Source organism: Calypte anna, chromosome 4A (genome assembly GCF_003957555.1).
Source record: "Calypte anna isolate BGI_N300 chromosome 4A, bCalAnn1_v1.p, whole genome shotgun sequence".
NCBI lineage: Eukaryota > Metazoa > Chordata > Aves > Apodiformes > Trochilidae > Calypte > Calypte anna.
The window spans coordinates 37,377,394-37,398,453 of NC_044248.1; the positions used below are offsets into that span (position 1 = coordinate 37,377,394).

The 21,060-nt window shown below is 38.2% G+C and overlaps 1 protein-coding gene across 2 annotated transcripts in view; it reads left to right on the forward strand.

Moving 5' to 3' along the window:
- GRID2 (glutamate ionotropic receptor delta type subunit 2) overlaps nucleotides 1–21,060 on the forward strand; it is a 705,658-nt gene that overhangs the window by 564,840 nt on the left and 119,758 nt on the right. For both annotated transcript variants that reach the window (XM_030449840.1, XM_030449841.1), the window contains 2 exons: nucleotides 4,721–4,918; nucleotides 12,284–12,596. In XM_030449840.1, coding sequence (XP_030305700.1) covers nucleotides 4,721–4,918; nucleotides 12,284–12,596 — 511 coding nt within the window. The remainder of the gene's footprint in view (nucleotides 1–4,720; nucleotides 4,919–12,283; nucleotides 12,597–21,060) is intronic.

Consider the following 21,060-nt stretch of genomic DNA (forward strand, 5'->3'; position numbering starts at 1 on the left):
GATGGAATCCTCTGTTTGGTCAATTCTGGCATCTATCTTGTCCGTTCCTCCCCAAAGCAGGGCTGCAGGTGGGACCTCTTTGTTCCTTCTGGAGGGTAAAAGTTTTCCTCAGAGCTGAGCAGTGCCCTTGGCTCTGCACACCAGTCTCTAGCAGTAACTATAAACATCGAGTGTTATCAGTCCTAGAAGCAGACACTGTCTGAGAAGCTTGCTGTGAATTTCAGCAAGTGCAGCTACTTACAGGAGACTTAGCTGAAAGCAAAAGTACAAGACAGAAAATCACCTTTATCCTGGCCCAAACCAGGACAACACAGAACAGTCATAAAACCTGTGCACTTCACTTCTGCATGCGGAAAATATTCATAACACTCCTTACTCAACTGAATATTTCAGTGATAAACCCTAATTTTTGAAATGTACTCAAATAATGTTGTGTTGCACATCTGAAGATAGTTTTGGGTAATATGTCTGAGATGCTTAACCATCCCCTGATACCAAAAAGGGCACATTTTTGGTACTTTCTCACTTCTGATTGTATAGCCTTACTCAATTGCTTCTCCTGGCTGTGGAATTTGTCTGGACAACTGGCAATCAGATCAACTCACCTCAAAAAAAAAAAAAAAAAAAAAAAAAATTAAATTGAGTGGATTTGTGATGGCTGAGTTGTAGAATTACTTTAATGAGGGAAGCAAGCACCACCCAAGCTGTTCTATGAGGAGGTAACTACATGCCCTGATGGGAGCAGGTTATTAAATTATGTCTATCTTAATACGTAGCATGCTACTAACTCATATCAGTCTTCATGTTTCACTTTTTCCTTAAAAACTTTTATACATCTAGTGATAATAGCTAAATGAATGGTTTTTGTGAGCTGCTTCTCCAATATACTTGTCCTATTACGCCATCTTTCCCATCACTTTCCTTTCTTTATGCCATGTTGCCTTAATCTTGGGTCTGCCTTTAGCCTTCCTAGGATGTTCTAGTCTGCTAACATTTTGCAGCTTCTCTTGCTCAGGGTCTTATCCTCTCTGGAACTCAATTTTGCCTTCCTAGAGCTGTAAAAAGCAATATGCACAGCTTCATCCAATATGAACTCTTGCTTCTGACTTTCATTTTGCTGCAGGTAGTATTGGCTATGTGGTGCTTAGCTTTCTACCAGGGTTAAACCACAACACTGAGTAAAAATCCTCTGACCATTAAGACACGGAGTCTTAAACACATCCTCATCTCTATCAGGGCAGCATTGCTTAGATGCCAAGAAGAAAACAGTGAGAATCATGGAGCTGTTTTAAGGAAGAACCCTCCTAATGCTGCATTCAGTTGACAAGGAGGCACTTTGGGGGTAAAGTAGAAGGAAAGTAGCTCCTCTCTTGAATTAATCTCCATTGTGGTTGACTGCAAAACCATTCCCTAAATATATCTGATGGCCATGGATTCCAGTGAAGCAGATCATCCTTCTAGCAAAACGTTTTTTGGTCACACACACTGATTTTTTTTGCTTTTCCACACTTCCCTGGTTGTGAAGTCTGCCTTTGCCCCATAGAGGCTCATCAGTCCCCTGGAAAGGTGTCTCCAAAAGTGGAAAAAAAAGGAGAAGAAGGAAGCAGTGGCCTTTCTTTCATCACTTCACTGCATCCCATAAGAGTTTAGGTTAGAAGGGGACCTTTGGATGGCATCTTTGTGAAGATTAATGTTAGAGCAGGTGGCTGAGGACTGTGGCCAGGTGAGTTTTGAGTACCTCAAAGGATGGCAGCTGTGTGGCTTCTCTGACAAAGACATGCTATAGATATATATAAATATATATATATATACAGTCATATATAGTCAATTAAGGCTTGCTTTGGAGAGGAAATATATCAAAATTTTCTTTAATTTATTGGGGTCAAATGGAAGCTTCTTTATCCAGGTGAATTTTGCCAACTCATTAGTTAACTTGTGAGTTTCTGACCTTTATTTTTTGTTCTCATTATTCTTTCTGTTCAGTAGTTGAGAAATACATTGCCTGGTTTGGGGATATTTTTTTCTTCATGCAACATCTGCTTTCTGAAAGATGGAGACAGTCATTTTAACACCAATATTATAAGGGTATATCTCTCTTTCCACTGGAGATCCCATTACAACCTCCTAGTGTAGAAAAACACAACTGGTGTATTTTCAGCTTGCAGCATTTCTGAGGGAAAATAATGAAGACAAATATTTTTGTCCTCATTCAATGTCGTATGATAAATGTAAACAATTACAAAAAACAGAGAAATAGATAAGTTTTGTTTGGAATATGATTAAATATTTCCCTTATCCAGACTTCAGTAGAAACTGGGAAGTGTTACTTGCTTTGCATTAATCTGTTTCATTGTATTTAATTAAATTTATATCACACTGGACACTGGGGTTTTTTATAAAAGATCTCAGCAGCAAGCAAGATTAGGTAGCTTAATAAAAGACTGAAATCAGCCACAAAACACAACAGTGATTTAAATCAGTACAATTAGCAATTGCTTTTTAACTAAGAATAAAATTTCAGAGTATAAGCAACTTTGAAGTTACAGAATGAATCCTTTCTAATACGAAAATTATCAACTTCTAAAACACCCTTTGTACACACAAATCTTTAATGCATAATGTACTTAGTTTCACAAATTACAGTGTGGTTTTTTGGGTTTTTTTTGTGTGGAAGTAATTTTTTACAGCAGTTTTGAGTCTATGTGGAGGGAATAATCATCATCACAACAATCCAAAAAGCTAAATTGACTCTGTCTTTTTATTTTGGAGTGGCTTTCATCAACTTAATACTCAATTCCTTGGAATTCTTGGTACCCAGCTTCTTGGAACCCAGGTACTTGAGAATCTTAAAAATTCACTTGCTCTCCTCCATTTTTACTCCATTTGACTGATCTTGGAAAACTTGGAAGAAAGAAATTCTGTCTGATAACTGGGAAATAATAACATGAAAAATCCAAAATCCTGGTGCTTTGGGTTTTGTTGTTTGTTTGTTTTTCCTGGCATTTTTTTTGTTAATTTTTTGTTTGTTTTTCCAGGTGGTTTTTTTTTGTTTCTATGTTTGGAGGGTTGACTGGTTTGGGGTTTTCTTTTGGCTCTCTGAATTTCTTGTAGTCAGCCAAGAAAAACCTGCCAGTGCAGCCTGGTTGCATCCTTGCTTCTTGGGCAGCATCCTCAGCATCCTTGTGAATGTTAACTGAAACATTTACAAATTATGCTTTCTTATTCTAAGAACATCATGCCTGCTATTCAGTGGTACCTTTTAATATCAAGTGACATAGTAAGAAATTAAAAATATTTACTGAAGTATTAGTGAATCATTTCTGAAAGGTATTTTAAGCTGAAAGTGACTGATAGAGATGGGCAGTTGAATAATAAAGAAAAAAATTCATTTAAACAAAACCAAAAATGCCTCTGGAGATACAATTAAAGCTTGGGGTACAAATACTATGGAAAATAAAATCTGTTTTCTTCTGTATGCTTGTGGGTTATGTGAATTAGGAGGAGGTGGTCAGGAAGTAGTTTCATGTGCTTGTCATGGCTTGACCAGAAGAAAGTTCTTGCACCTCAGAATAGTTTTTTCTGATGAATCTGTATTAAATTACAGCACTATGTAAATAATTAAAAGGAAGATGTAGAATATTTTGAAACAAATACCTAAGTGCAACAGTGCCTTCATGCTTTTTGAGGGATTTGATACTTTAGCTCTACTTAGGTAGATCAGACAAGGATTCTCCATCATTATTCATCTGTGATATACACATTTTTGCTGTGCCCAGAAATACGATTTGTTTTCATGTTTCGTTTCAGAAAGATGTGAAGGAGAGTGTCCAGAAATTAAATACTCAACAGGAAGAATAAAAGGGGGAAAAAATTAAAGTTAGCAAAAAAAAAAAAATCTCTTTCTGATAATGTTACCAGAAATATTAATTTAAAAATGGAGAAAAGAATTCCAGATCTTGGGGAAAAGGGAAAGAAAGGCATATTGTTTGGAAAACTTGCCAAGCAATTCCCACTTCCAGTATCTATTTGCATCCATTATTGTTGTCATCTTTTTCATGAATATTCACCAATTATTCTTCTAGACAAAATTAAGCCCCAGAATTGATTCTCCCTAAACTCATCAAATGGATGCTTTTTGGACAGAAAATTTAAAATCAGATGGAGTCTGATTCAGATTACAGTAGAGGACAAGAGAAATTGATGCTTCTGCAGCATAACAAATATTGCCACGTTTTTCATTCCTTACAGCATGAATTAATAGTTGTGTTTGTCAGATACAGTGCCCAGCCAGTGGAACTTGGCACCACTGTTGAATTTTCTGTATTTTCTGTATTTATGGACAGACACGAGTGCCTGTCTGTCCTGCTGAGTATAAATGTATAAATTTTTTTACTGTAAGGGTGACAGAGCCCTGGAACAGGCTGCCCAGGGAGGTTGTGGAGTCTCCTTCACTGGAGATATTCAAAACCCGCCTGGACACGTTCCTATGCGAAGTGCTCTAGGTGGCCCTGCTCTGGCAGGGGGAGTTGGACTAGATGATTTTTCGAGGTCCCTTCCAACCCCAAGGATTCTATGATTCTATGACTCTATGAAATGAAGAGAGAAAAGCATTCCAGTTGCAGTGTTACAGCCTAAGATTTACTCCTGAACTATGTAGTAGAGCCCCAGATGTGGCTTATTATTTCTTTACTAACAGTTGCCTCCTGGTTTTTCTCTCTAGGAAGAGCCCTTTGTCATGGTGTCTGAAAATGTGCTGGGAAAACCAAAAAAGTATCAAGGCTTCTCAATAGATGTCTTGGATGCCTTGGCCACTTACCTTGGATTTAAATATGAGATTTATGTGGCCCCGGATCACAAGTATGGAAGTCCACAGGATGATGGGTCATGGAATGGACTGATAGGAGAACTGGTATTTAAGGTAAGGTTATGAAAAGCTAAGTAGTGTGCAGTGTGTTATGTTTGCACCAGTAACTTTTTCACAAGCACTTTGTTGCCTGTGTCACCAGTGTTTGGTAGGATGGATGCCTGAGTGCATTGGGTGCTAAAACAAGATGGAAAAGATGCTTACTGGTAACTGTTGGGAAGCAAGGCAATTTCATTTTTCCACTCACAGTATTGCAGTATGAAATCTGACTACTACAGTCAAATAATGGGATGCACAACGTCCTAATTAATTTGGCAAGACCTGACACAAATGAGCTGAAGAGGCTGTTCGAAAGATGAAAAATTGGTGTTGCGGTAATTAGTGATACATTACATAAATAATGTATAGCACTGAGAAAACTGTTGGTGTGATGAATACACGAAGTATATAATCAACATAAAATGTTTTATTGGCATCTAACAACTCTTATATTACATAGATGCATGAATCAAGAGTAGTATGTTCTCTATTCTGTAATTAATAAAGCATTTAGCCTACTTAATTTTACATTAAGTGTTCAATATTGTATCATAAGTAGAATCAACCAAATAAACATGCCATCTTTCTCTATTTCTTTCCACTCTTTACATTTTGGCTGTTTGCAATTTCTCCCATTAAGAGACAAAGAGCTATTCAGCCTCTGTTCTGCTGATGTCTCATTTGTACTGTGAACGTATATATTTTATTTGCACTTAGATAACCTGTAGAGGCAACTTTTAAAAGCAGCAGAGACCTGCATTTGTAGTTTTTCCTTAAATATTTGCAGTATAACTTCACTTGTTGTTTATGGAAGTTCTTTTCCAAATCTGCAGGTCGCATTTGAGCAATAATAACAGCAAAAATTAAGGAGCAATGTGGTCAAATACAAGGCCTATTAATGAAAAAAAATCAGCTGGAGTTAGTAAAATTATGGAAAATAAGTCTTGCAGTAAAGAAAGAAAGGGAAAAAATATCAAAAAAGGGAAAAAATGGGAAAAAAAAAAAATTGTGATAGGTTTAACCTATCCTGCAGAAAGCCTGTCAGAAAACAGTCACATGTGCCATACCCATGGAACACTTCATGCTTTGGCACTGTAGTAATAAACTTCATTTGCCATCTGTGCCTTTACAAAGCTGAAAGATGGAATTCTGTGGCTATAATGGTAAGATGGAGCCATACAATAGAACAATGTTTTCCTATATTTTCCTATATCTTCTAAACTTCAATGAAAAATCCTTTGTCTAATTTTGAGATACAACACCACAAAGGCCATTGATTTTTTTAAATAATTTTTCCTGCTCCTTAGATTTGATGTTATACTGTACCTTGCTCTCTGTGATAATCAGCAAAAGACTCAGGAGACCACTGCAAAACCCAGGCTAAAGGAGTCTTAATCCTAAATGAGTCTGGAAATGCAAGTGGATCTGGAACATTTTTTTATTCATTTGCTGTGAACGAGTCATAAGGCAGAACTTGAAAGAACTGAAATCAAATGTCTCACTGCAAAATATCTATGGCACTCTTATCTCCTTAGTAGACAGAAAGTAGGTATTCTCTGTCTCCTATAGTACACTTTACCACCTAGTTCTGTGAATAGAGGTCATGAGTGGAACAGATTTAAAAGTCTGCTCCAATTTTGCTGTAAATTAATCTTAGTGGGTATGAAATCTTTATCATAGAATCATAGAAATGGCTGGGTTGGAAGGGACCTCAGAGATCATTGAGTCCAACCCTTTTACCACCATTGCGGTTGCTAGACCATGGCACTGAGTGCCACATCCAGTCTCTTTTTAAAGATCTCCAGGGACGGAGAATCCACTACTTCCCTGGGCAGCCCATTCCAATGCTTGATCACTCTCTCGGTAAAGAAATTCTTTCTAATATCTAACCTAAATTTCCCCTGGCACAACTTAAGACCGTGTCCTCTTGTCTTGCTGAAAGTTGCCTGGGAAAAGAGCCCAACGTCCACCCGGTTACAACCTCCTTTCAGGGAGTTGTAGAGAGTGATGAGGTCTCCCCTGAGCCTCCTCTTCTCCAGGCTGAACACCCCCAGCTCTCTCAGCCTCTCCTCATAGGATCTGTGCTCGAGTCCCTTCACCAGCCTGGTTGCCCTCCTTTGGACCTGAATAATTAGAAACTCTGAAGAGTTAATGGAACTTAATTTGGAATTAAAAAAAACACATTTTCATGATACTATGGCATTGTATAATTTTTTATTTTCCTTCCCCCTTATATAATTAACAGTAAAGTTTCACTGTGTTCTTCTCTCCCATTCTCTGTCCCTCTTTAGGAAAAAGAGAACTTCTGGGCAAGCAGCCAGTGTATATCTACCCCTTACCAAGTGCAAGCTGTTCTTGAAAGGTTGCTTTCTTATTTACTGTGAACTGAGTTCTGCTTCCAGAACTCAATATCTATCTCCTTGGATAGATATTTGGCTTGGCAGCTTCGTAAGGGGAAGCAAAGGAGCAGAGAGTGGGTTTAAATTAAAGGTCTAACCTGTTTAAAACAGAGCATTTCCTTGTTTTTTAACCAGTTCATACATGATAGTCTGGCCAACATATGGAGGAAATCCAGAAACAGAGGGAAGGCTCTTGTCCTGTTTGTGCATTGAGCCAGGAATGAGTTGGGAAGAAAGCAACTGGTCTTGGATTTGAATTTGAAAACTGATTCAAACCTCCTCTCCTTTGGTTTTCAGGATCTGCATTAGGGAAACCCTTGCTCCATCCCTGTTATCCTGTCAAACTGAGTGTAACCATGCTGTGGGAAGCCCTCTGTTTGCTAAGCACCTGAAGCAGAAGTTCTACAGAGGATATGTGCTCTTTAAGAGAGTCCTGTGGTGCTCTTGCCCCCCTCCCATCAAATGACCAGGGCTTTCAGTGAATCCTGTAGAGCTCCAGCTCACAAACAGGATTAGTTGAGAGAGCAGCAGCTTTCTGTGTAGAGGCTAAATCCATCTCAGCAGGACAGTGCTTTGCCACAAATCTTTCTCTTGCTGTTAGTTACCTGTGTCTTTTCACTGTACTGACTTTATTTGCCCTCAAGTCCACATTACCAGAGGAATAAAGCTGTGTGACAGGCAAGAGGAGTGGCTAATGCCTCTTTTGGGAGAGCACAGTAGGCTTTCTAGCACATCTCTGAACTTCCCAAAATATTCACATCCGTCAACTATTGTTTCCCAGATTTCATCATGCTAACTTGATGGAGAGGATCTTTTACCCATGATGAGCCATCAGGAAGGAACAGCGTGGCCAGCAGGTCCAGGGAAGGGATTCTTGCCCTGTACTCAGCCCTGGTGAGGCCACACCTTGAGTCCTGTGTCCAGTTCTGGGCCCCTCAGTTTAGGAAGGAGATTGAGGTCCTGGAGCAGGTCCAAAGGATGGCAACCAGGCTGGTGAAGGGACTCGAGCACAGACCCTATGAGGAGAGGCTGAGGGAGCTGGGGGTGTTCAGCCTGGAGAAGAGGAGGCTCAGGGGAGACCTCATCACTCTCTACAACTCCCTGAAAGGAGGTTGGAGCCAGGGTGGGGTTGGTCTCTTTTCCCAGGCAACTCTCAGCAAGACAAGAGGGCACGGTCTCAAGTTGTGCCAGGGCAGGTTTAGGTTGGATATTAGAAAGAATTTCTTTATGGAGAGGGTGATCAGGCATTGGAATGGGCTGCCCAGGGAAGTAGTGGATTCTCCATCCCTGGAGATCTTTAAAAAGAGACTGGATGTGGCACTCAGTGCCATGGGCTGGGAACTGCAGCAGTAGTGGATCAAGGGTTGGACTTGATGATCTCAGAGGTCCCTTCCAACCCAGCCAATTCTATGATTCTATGAAGCAAATAACATAGGGATCACTGTCTGGTTCCTCTTAGGGCCACAAGAAAAGGAAAACTAAGTAAATACCAAAACATTTCTCAGAGGAACTGCAAGCCAAGTAGAAGCCTCTTAATAAAAACGTTTTCCAAGGCATGTTGCTAAAGGGAGTAGCATAGGAAGGAGGAAGGTATACAAGGAGGACAAAATGAGAGCAAGAAAATAATAGCAGAGTAAAAGGAGAATCATTTGGGTGGATATGTATTAACTTAAAGCAAAAATGTTTTTATGATTAATTTTTCATGTCCACATCAATAACTGTGAAACATTTAGGACTGTGGTTTCTTGCTTCCAGCATTTATTGAAACTTTATTGAAAATGGATAAAATGAAGGGCCTTGCAGGAGCAATTTTAAAAGATTAATTTATTTTCCCTGTTCTTCATCACAAAACAAATTAATAAGATTGCTTTCTACATGTACAAGATGTGTTTTCTTAAACAATAGCATAGAGGTGTTTCAGAGATTTCTAGGCTTTACAGGTGAGCTGGTTCTGTGACACCAGTAACAATGCTATCAGTACCTGTTAGTAATTTAATTTGGATTTTATGATCCTGGTAATGGTGTTCTACAACGAACACAGGAGAGCTGCTGTCATGGAATATAAATTCCTAAGCAGGACACATAAAGAAAAATAATGCCCTCTGCTGTTTTTTTATTTCAGTCAGTCAGTTTCAGGCATCACACTTTCATTCATCAGAAATGTGTTAGACATGTAAGATGCTGAGAGCTGGTTGGCTTTGGCACTGCGAAAACTTAATGAGTGAAGAGTTTTACATTATTATAATTTAGATTGGCAGCTTTACATCTAAATATTGACATAATTGCAAGCATTTTTCATTCTGTCTCAGAAGCACTAAGTAAACCTTGACTTCATCCTGACATCTTCTCTGATCCAATTTGACATGTTAATGACAAGCATTTAAATTGTTTTGTCTCCCAATTTTGATCCAAGTTGACAGAATCTATACATAATTAAGAATGTTCACCATCAGTACATCAACCATTAAGCTTAAGCTTAGTTTTGTGCTAAACATATGGCTCTTTGGCTGACTGGTTTTATGACTGAGTACAGTAGGTTAAGATTATTGTTATTATTAAATTATTATTATTGTCATATTCCAGTGTGACTTCAGAGTACTGAAAAGTCAGGACTTACCTCTCTTCTTCCTATATTTTTACTTTACTACCACTGTTTAATCATAAGACATAGTGACATCAGGATGATTGCTGCAGGGTGACAAAGAAAATACAATATTTCCACTAAGACAACATTATTCCTCTTCATAGATGGCTGCTAACCAGAGTGGAACCATAATGCTGGGGAATTTGGAGAGACTGCTCCCCAGAGATGTAAAATAGAAGCAGCATTTCCACAAGTACCACATGCTGAGTGTTTTCATGCAATGCCTTTCAATATATTTCATGGAAAAATATATCTCTTAAAAAGAAAATGATAAAAAGCAGTAAAAGTTCTATTAGTCACCCAGTCCTACAGTAATCTGCTGTTTGGTAGAAGTCTCTTATGTAAGCTGCTTATCAGTGGAGACTTAAACATCTTACAAGTACAACTTGAACTGACACCTCACAATGATATAATGTGGTAAGCAAGGATTTTAGTAACATGCTGATAATTAATAACACAGCTGAAGTTAAACAGTCTAGGACTTTTTGTTTCCATGCGTCCTCCTTTTATCCTGAATTCCTATTTTACTTACTTTACTGTTGATATACATGGAGGAAAAAAACCCTCGAAACATTTAGATTTATATATTTGGAAATTATTTTTAATAAACATTTCATCACTGTGGAAAACAACTTATGGCTGCTTTGCAGCTTGCTCAGTGGAACTAGGACTTTACCATTAGCAGATGTTGTGAATCACTGGAGTCACTGCCTGACTGAAGTTTTATAAGCAGAGGATAGAGACTGAGTCTGAATGTTTCCATGGACAATTCTGATTAAATGTTTACTTGGTTTCCTGACTGATTTGCTCCTCTCCTTGGGCAAAGGGCAGTTAAATCATCACTCACAAAAAATTGTTAGGAAGGGACATGATGTGAATTCAAGGTTCCGTGCTTTGAGTAGTGCACATCAGCACATTTTCACTTAGGACACCAGAGAATTCAATCCACAAATGAAAGCTGAAGCTCCAATTAATGACTTTTAAGCAGATCAATATTTTCAAACATTCTTTTTGTCCAAGTCATTAGCCTCCAGCTATCTTCTACCACTTTCTCAAGACAGTGGACAATTAATATAAAGTTCAAGTAACATCATTTAAACTGAAGTCTTCAATGCACTGTGCCTAAAAGTGTGTTCATACCATAGGCTGCAGTGTTTTGCAGGTGGTATTAAGAGTCCAGATGATTTGCAAATTTGATTCTAATCAGTTTCAGCTGCCATACCTTCTCACTTAATATTTCACATCACATTTCTAAGAAGCATTCAATCTCTGTCTTCTTTGGGCAAGAAGAATGAAATTTTTAATGCAATTTTACACAGAACTGAGACTTAGGAACTTCTGTGCTCTGCTCCCCCCCTTTTAAAGGACCACACACCACTTTAGACAGAGCAGAAATGGATTCAGTCAAACTAGTAGTAGCTAAAGTATTTTAAATAATATTTTTCATATTAAAATATCTATAATATATAGTCTTTTTGTGCAGTATTTGGGCTTTTTAAAGTGGTGTTAACGTATCTGCTTTAAATACCCTTTCTTGTTTTCACTACAGTTCTAATTGTAGTTGTGATAAGTAAAATAGCACCTGCTGTAGTTGTGCCTGGTATCTCTGGAGACCTAAAACCCAGACACGTTGTGAAGTACAATGATTACATCCAGAAATGTTATTCATCTTCCTCTCGCCTGAAATGTATTTTTTAAATTACTAAAAATGTAAATGGCACAAAACAAGTCCAAGGTAGCTGCAGGCCAAGTTGGCATACAGAGGAGTTGCTTATCAGGAGGATACAGAGGAATAAATAATAAAGGAACTGCGTGAAATATCTTCTGCACTTCAGACTCTGCATCCATAATTGATGTTTTTTCAGAATTTTAAGTGACCCAAAAGTCCCAAGATATATGACATGCCCTTTATCATGAAGTGGTGCTTTGTCATCATCATCATGTCATCAAAATGTTAGATATCATGCAGCTGTCAGGCAACTAATTTCCTCTGATTGGAAATGCTATACACAAGGTTTGCCTCTTGCCACAATGACAAGGATGGCTTCAGTGAGAAAAATTACCAGAAGTGTAGTTCCTCCCGCTGTTACCCTTATCTGAAGTATTTTGTTTCATGGAAAATAACAATATGGAAACTGTGCCTGAGTCCACCAAGTGTCTACAGAAACTAAGATGTGTGGTACAGCTATTCTGCACAAGCCTCAGTCATATTTCTGTGATATTGGCCTTGACACCTGCTTCTCCGTAGAGTTAGCTGCCATAATCACGAGGAACTAAGATCTTTTTTTTTCTGTATCTCCTCCTTATGCATGTTTTTCTTTCCCTCTCTTTCCTCAGAGAGCTGATATAGGGATCTCTGCCCTGACCATCACCCCTGACAGGGAGAACGTGGTGGACTTCACAACGCGTTACATGGACTACTCGGTGGGCGTGCTGCTTCGGAAGGCAGAGAAGACAGTGGACATGTTTGCCTGCTTGGCTCCTTTTGACCTCTCCCTCTGGGCATGCATAGCTGGCACTGTGCTCTTAGTAGGGCTCCTGGTCTACCTCTTGAACTGGCTCAACCCCCCACGTCTTCAAATGGGATCCATGACCTCCACAACCCTCTACAACTCCATGTGGTTCGTGTACGGATCCTTTGTGCAGCAAGGTAAGAGACAGGGAAACTGCCTCTGAGAGAAAAATCTGTCTTTCCTGTTGCTATAGAGACTTTCTTCTTTCCTGCCTCCCCTCCACAGCCCACAGGGGACTGGGAGCATGAGAAAGCCCTGTACTAGAAGGTTTCTAAGACATTTTGCTGCCCAGGGTGGGAATTGTGAGAAGTTCAGAGCACTGCATGCGAGCTTGTTTTGATTTGTAGTTGTCTAATTACAGAAAGATTATTTTTCTCTGGAAATAAAACGTATTACTCATCATCTGCTGCATAATTGTTCATATTTAATGTGAGCCCTATGTTCTTATGCAGTCAGACAGAAAATGTTGGGATTTGAGCTAAATTTAGACTAGTCATCAGTACTAAATTGTCCTATTTTATCTGATATTATTTCATCCCTCTTCTGATTTATCTCGATTTTCTTATATAATGTTTACATTCAATCTTCTTTGGCTTTCCTGGATGCATTCTCACTCCCATCTGGTGTATCCCAGGCTACTCCCAATGTTGTTTGTATTCCCAAGTTACCTCTTCTGGCAGAGCTTTAGCCGTGCATCCAAAATACATCAGGGACTAAAGACCTTGAGCTGGTATAGACTAAAAAGTCTGATCTACAAATAAGAGTTGCAGTGCAAAGTGTAGTAAGAAAACACAGTAACAAAACACAGCTTCAAATGAGAGTAAAGAAGATTTAGGTAATACTTAAAACCAAAACAGAACTGAAATTCTCTGGCATGTAGATGTAATTGCTCATCAGTCACTACTGGCATTGCAGGCACTCCCATTTGTTACTGCACAGAGCATTTGCTCTATACAGAGCCGTGGCCTCTGCAGCCTCAGAACTCCCAGATAGTTTTATAGATTATAACATGAGTTTGGATGGAACACTGTAGGTAAAAGCATCGTATTTATGTAGCACTGACAACGTGTAATTTAGAAATTACACTATTCCCTGTTAGAAGCAATGAAATGACATCCATAGTAGCTAAAGGTATGCATGAAAATTAAGTATGAAAATCCTAGGAGGGAAAGAAGCTAAATTAACACCACTGTCCAAAACAGGAAGAAAAGCTGAAGTTGACAGTTTCCACGAGGGGTATGCTTTTGAACTCATCAGCTTTTAAAATTACCATTTGTGTTGAGCAATGATGGCCAGCTGAGGAAAGCTGAAGAGATTGCTTCATGTTGCTAGTGATTTATTTTTTTTTAAAGCAAATAAATACTTCAGGGCCAGCTGAGAGCTACAAAAGTTTGTTTTTTTTTTTTAATGTATGTGGGTGGGTTTATAAAGTCTGCTTTCTATCCAAAATATTCCCAGTGTAACTGTTTGGGGAATCCAACTGTGAGAGAGCATTTGGTCCATTGCAGAGCTAGACTCATCACATCTGTCTGCCTGTTAGGTTAAAACTTGTGAATTAGTTTCTTATGGCATGCCTGTGAGTAATTTTACATACATTTATTGCCTGGTACTAACCTTAGCATCCCTGATTTGCTCTCAACATCATTAGTCCCTAAAAGCTTTATAGGAAACTGCCCAGCAAAGGCCTAAAGGAGGCAAAGCTGGCTTAATCACACCCTTCAGTCACAGGAATTATTATCTGAATTCTTTGCTTGATGTTCATCCAAGCCTGTGTCACCCACTGTCCCGAAGTTTCTAAAGTCATAGGTCCAGTAGCCAGCAAGGGAGACTTTCAATAGATGGTCAGTTAGCTTCCAAAGAAGGTTTTTTTCTGACCAGTCAGGAAAAATGAGTGCTAGAGCAAGCCTGAGAGGGAAGCCTTGAATTAAGCATGAAGGTGAAAAAATCAGATGAAAAGAAGTAAGACCAAATGACAAAAAAACCCCATAATTTAATGGGAAAAGGAAAAGAAATGAAATTGTTTAAGATGATCTGCACCAACTTCACATGAGAATAGGGTCCTGAGGTGCAACTGCTGGTGGGACATGGCTGCTGGCAGCACCAGAACTGTTGGGGGACTTCAGAAAAAGAAATTCATGGAACTTTGAAGATTAGACACATTTATTTGCAGAGAGAGATCTTTACCACCCTGCCAATTGGAGTTTTCACTTGATTCCTACTGAGTGCTAGGAAGCTATTGATACATCTCTCCTTCAATAAAGAGTACGGTCCTTAATTTGCTAGAAGGAAAAATGACACAAATCCAGTAGGGTTTATACCAAAATATGCAAAACTTATAGACCAAATTAAACATAAAGGCTCAGAAGACCTCAGAAATCCAATGAAAAAGAGTCAGATCCATTTATAATGTGTTTCACATTGAACTGGAATAAAACAAAAACTACAGTAGCTGAAGCATTGCCATTTACTACTCCTTGTGAGTACAGACACCTGAAAGTAATTTCTATTGACAGGCTAACTGGCTAGTGTGGTAATTTTGATTCTGTTTTTATTCATCAGCTCATCATCCAGCTGAAAACTCTGCAGGTTTTATTCGGTTTGGAGCAGCAAATCTGTTGCTAGTAATTGTGATTGGCATATTTTAAGTGTGACAGCATGGGACATTTCAAATGCTGTCTTGTTCTCTTAAGAAGTCTTGCAACTGCTGATTTAAAAAATGACAAAGTACTCATTTTTTGTTATCAAAACATAGAGCCAAAGATGCTTTTATGTCCTGCACTGGGAGAAACAAAGCAGCCTGAACCAAGGATTGCTGGTGCTTTGATAGCACTGAATTCTGTGTCAGGGATCAGCAACTGCATTCTGGTGTCATCTTCTTTCCCTGTCCTCCAGCTAGAGGATAGATCTCTAACCACAAAGGCTGGCTCCAGCCCTGCCAGGGCTCTGTAGACAAAGGAGACCTTTGATGGAAAATTACAAGTCAGTCTTAAAGGAAACTCATGACCTATTTTTGATTGAAACAGAAATGATTTCTTTTGCTTGTTTCTTCTGAAATGGTCCAAAACTGTGGAAATTTTAGCAGATGGCTTTGGTCCATCCTGTCATTGTATCTCTTTTTCAGCCTTGACTCTGACATTCGGATCAAAATGTGGTAACAAGTTTTAACCTTTTGCAATGTTTGAAACATCAGAGAAAAGCATTGTATCATTGTCTGTAGGATAGAGTCAGCACATTCCAGTTCAGTAAGTTTTTAAGGCAGGTTTATGGTTACTGTCATACGTGGTAGCAAAGTTTATTTTTAGTTCTTTCCTTAGGTAGACTACCACTGTTTATTATATAATTAAAACTTAGGTCTTGAACTTGGAGTGCAGGTTCTTTTTGCCTCATGTAGGAAAGATCAGTCTGAGTATCATTTTGAGACTTGTAATACAGAGGTATAATTTCTCTCAGTTGTCCTTCTAATTTTACATCAATTCATAACAGCCATCAGTGTGTATATGTTTATACTCATTATTTTTCTAACTTTAAGATACATGTAATTTTTGATAGGAAGAGAGTTTGAGGATAGGGCTGCAATGTGACTGGGGAGGCTCAATTGACAATAATTGCTTGAGCTGTTAATATTTTTTTTTCCTTCTGTCCACAAGCCCTTCATTTAAACAAAAAGCTATGTGCATTGAAATGCTTTGTCTTACTATGCAATACAGCCACTGAATCTGCAATATTCAGTGACCACTAAGAAGGCAGAGGCTTTTCAGTGATTGTTGCCTTGGCCGTGCCATTCTGTGGACTATATTAAAATCAAATGCTTCTGGCTCTGAACTGCTCATCATGAGACTGTTACATCTCTTATCTCTGAGTTCTGTATTTCTGTTGAAAATGAAGAAAACTTGTAGATTCAGAGGGCTTCAGCTATGTTGAAATTTAGTGTTGCATCTTCTGAATTTCTTCTTTTGCACTTGCTCATACACTGCCAAAAGGTCTGCATTTTGCTTCTTTTCAAAATCAGCTTTTGCCAGCTGGACACGAGATATTGTTAAGGTTTTCTTTTCATTGGGTTTCCTTTCTCTCTCTCTTTCTCTCCTTCAGTATTTCCCTTTGGCTTCTCAAATCTATTCCTCACACCAAAACTGGTGCTTCCCATTGCTGCAGCTTTCTTCTTGAATATCATGTCACTTATATCTAATAATATAGATAATAATATAATGTATAATATATATGATATATATAATATATAAATCACTAGTATCATGTCCTGCTGCTCCTGCTCTTTCCCATAGACTTGGCTTTATCCCAGGCCTCTCTTATTATATATTCTGCAAAGCCCAACAAAGAGAAGTGCAAAGTCCTGCCCCTAAGGGATGAACAACTCAATTCACCAGTGCATGCTGTGGGCCACTCAGCTAACTGAGCACTGGCACAGGAGATTGTGGAATCTCTGTCCTGGGAGATAATAAAAAAATGCCATGTTGACTCGGCCCTAGGCAACTGGCTCTTGTTGGCCCTGCCTGGGCAGGATGTGTTTAAAGATGGCCTTCAGAGGTCCCTTCCTACCTCAACCAGTGTGAGATATTTTAATGCTATAGTATGTAGACTTCACTCAACTTTTGTGCTATTCTATACATTTTTTGCTATCTCTTCAGCCCTGGTATTCCCTCAAATTTTGCTCCCAAAATTCGAACATAGGAAATAGAACATAGCAATGTGGGAAACCTGCCATGTGAACTGGTACAAAAGAACTGCCTGAGAGAGGAAATTGTGTTTACTAAAAACTTGACTTAAAACTTCATTGAGATTAACTGAATCAGCCCACTGCAATGGCACAACTTCTATTTATACTTGCTGAGAACCTAGTTTAGTCTCCTGGAGGTTTTCTATTAACTTCCTACAACTTTATGGGCTCTTGTTATGAAATGGTCTAGAGAGCATTTTGCTCTTACCATTACTGGAGAAAACCTATGATTTAAAAAATTGAACTTCAGGATTTAGGGTTATTCCAAACCCTTTTGTATAATAGGTTGCTCTTTGGGGAAAGTGAAAAGCTGCATAATTTCTATGCAGAACTTCCAGAGGAATCACAGAATGGTCACAGTTGGGAAAGACCCCTAAGATCATTGCATCCAACTGTTAGCATCTCCACCACCCCAGTAAAATAAATAAAATCCATATATCCATATCTGTATTACACTCCCCACTAGAGCATATCCTGAAGTGCCTCATCTACATGTTTTTTAAATATTTCCAAGGTTGGTTATTCTTCCACCTCGCTGGGCAGCCCATTCCAATGCCTAACTATTCTCTCAGTAAAGAAATTATTCCCTGAATTTATCTAGTGAAATTAGATAATTTAAATTAAATGTAAATTAGATGATTTATCTGAATATATCTACTGAAAATACTTGGTCTAAACCTCCCCTGGTGGAACTTGAGGCCATTTCTTCTAGTCTTGTCAGTATTTACTTGAAAGAAGAGGCCAACACCTACCTCCCTACAACCTCCTTCCAGGTAGTTGTAGAGGATGATAAGGATCTTCTCAGCCTCCTCCAAACTAAACATTTGCAATTCCCTCAGCCTCTCTTCACAGGACTTGTTCTACAGACCCTTTACCAGCTTACTTAATGCTCTGTAGGAGTTTATTTTGAGAGTAGACCCTCATATTTTGCTTCAGAATGCAGTTAAAAATTGCTTTGATACATTTCAACTAAATGCAGACAAAATAATGAAGTTATATGCAAAATTAGAATATTTTGTATTTAGTATAACATACAAAATAGAAACACTTTGTCTCTCATGCCACTCTGTTCATTTTGCTTTTTATTTCTCTGTAAAAGAAAGGATTTCTGAACTGGGCTGGCAGGGTTTTAGAGTATGCAGGTGAAGATGCAAGGATTTTTCTTGAGGAACAGAACCAGGTAGATTTTCTAAAAATTATTTTTATTTGTGTTGCTATAGCAGAAAGTATTTTTTAAATGTCTGAATCATTCAAGATTTAATCAATTCTCAATCACTGTAGCAAAATGAACATTAATTATAGTTTTATAAACAGGATTTGACCATAGAATAATGGATGCTGAAAGTATTACCCACAAAAGTATTCTTTTCTTCATAGATCATAATCCTCATGCTTGACCTAGCAAAATTATGAAATGAATGATGTGAAAGCATCACTGGTGGGCAATTATTTTAGCCCCATATGGTTTGGTTTGTTTAAAATGCTGTTTACAACTGGAGGTTTTTGTTGGTCATCAGTGGTGTCAGTAATGGCCAATTATGTTCATAGTGCCCAGCAAATGAGCTTACTGTTTGCCTTGTCTAAATTAGATTTCATAAGGGTAATAAAATAGGCTCCAAGCCTTGGCACTTCTAAGTCATCATAATATTTCTCGGATGGTTAAAGCCACTTAGACTTCTTAGTCTTGTTCTTTGTATTAAAACCCAAGGTATGATATAATCCTCCTGAAATGCACTGCCTGGAGTGTTCTGTTGCTTAATAAATTACTCCATCTTGCTTATCTCACTCTTGGCATATCCCTATCAGCAGGAAACCATTATGCTCAATGTATTTTCCTACTGACATTTTCTCTTAATTGACCACACACAAGTCTGTCATATTTGGGGGAAATTCTAAAAGCATTTTGGAAAATATGATAAAATAAAATTATGTTATACTACTAAATATCACATGTGAAGATAAAGCTGATTTCTAGGTTTTTTGTATAATCAGAAGTCCAGTAGAAAAGCTTTAAGATTTAGTTCCTGATTTGGACTGTGCATCTGATCTGCTGGCTGACTACAAAAACTTTATTTAATATCTTGTGTATCACTTCTCATTTGCAAAATGGAAATATCACCTATCTTATTTCATAAAAACATGGTTTGTGTCTTTTGATTGAAAACAAAACTGAAATGCCAGTCTCATTAATTAAAAACCTTAGTTGCTCTTCAAATTAATGGCAGCTCCTGACATATTCCTATATCAAGATGAACAAGCTTGCTGAGTCTAAAATAATAAAAAAAACCCCCACACCAAGATAGGAAAATGAAAGGCAGATACCAAACACGAGGAAACAAAGCAGTATCCATATTTTTCTGTTTGTGACATTGTATTTCCATCTTTAAACACCAAATTCCCAAATTCTCATTTTATTATGTAAAGTCTAGGCTTACATATTAGCATGCAGACGTTCCTTTATAAAGTCATATATTATATAACTATATAAAGTCACATATAAACTATATATAATAATGTGTATTAAGTATTATTTATATACAGATAGTTTGTATAGAAACTACATATAAAGTCATATATTATATGACTGTATAAAGTCATATTTATAAAAACTCTGTGAAAAAGCCACTGCAGCCCTTGGTACCCATGCTCCTTTTCCTCATGTTTCAATGGCTTGGCCAGCCCTCTAACAGCATTAAAAAATAAGTAAATTTTGACAGGTGTGTCCTATGTCTCAAATGTGTTTGGAAGCTGCAGATGATCACTGGAGCTGACAACGTATGCTGAGAATTATTATCATGTACACATTTGCAAACGTTGGATATAGCTTCATGTGTATAGCCCTTTCAATGGCTTATTTGATTGCCTCCTTTTGAAAATGTAATTCCAAGGAGTAATCATGCTCCAAGTAAAATGTTTAGTAGCCTGGGCATTTCTCTGCAGCAATGTGATATCAGTAGCACTTAACTGCCAGGGGATATGCTTGGATTTTCCAGTAAATTGAAGTTAAGACTCAGGCACTTCTCAGAGGCATCTAAAATAATGGATTTCTCTATCTTGTGTGCACCTGCTTCCTTGAGTAATAGCACTGGGTACATGAGGCAGTATATTTAGAGATATTATTCCTGACACACCTTCTGAGAGGATGTGGAGGATGAATGGCAGTGTGAAAGCCCAAAAAAACCCCTTCATTCTCCTAGGACTAGCTCCAAGGTTGATTAATTGACTGTGAGAAGGCAATGTCTGAGTGACTATAGTATAAATGCTGATCAAGACCAAATGAGGTAATAGGGAAAGCAGAACTGGATGTCTGTGGCATCCATCAAATTTACTCTGTTCTTTCAAAACCATCCTATGGTGAATATTTTACTCACAACTGCTTCTTTAATTGTTATATTTCTAATACAACTTTTGTAAAGAATGGATAAGTTATATTCAGATTGAGTAATGGGTTTTGGCTTTTGAGAGTTCACCTGTGTATAATATATTTAAACTGAAGGAATGAGGAAAAACAATTTATCCAGGAACAAAGTGTTTCTTGCATGAACAAGAGCTGCAACCCACCTTTTTATGTGCAAAGACATTTAGAAGCTCAAGGGGGAAGCTCTACTTGCTGTTTGATTTCCCTGCGCAGAAGCTTACACTGAAGTCACCACTTGTGGCTGTTTAAGGTAGGGAAGAAGTAAGAAATGAGTTTTAGCTTTATTAAGAACACTCCTCTGCTTGGATGAGAGCAATTTCTTCTACAAAGTGATTACCCTATTTCAGCAGAGGATATCCAACACACCAGATGAGTGTGGGTTTAGAAGGGGAACCCGGGGTATTTTTCCATTGCTTTTCTGGTCTGTGGGGAGTCCCTCCTCTGCAAGAGC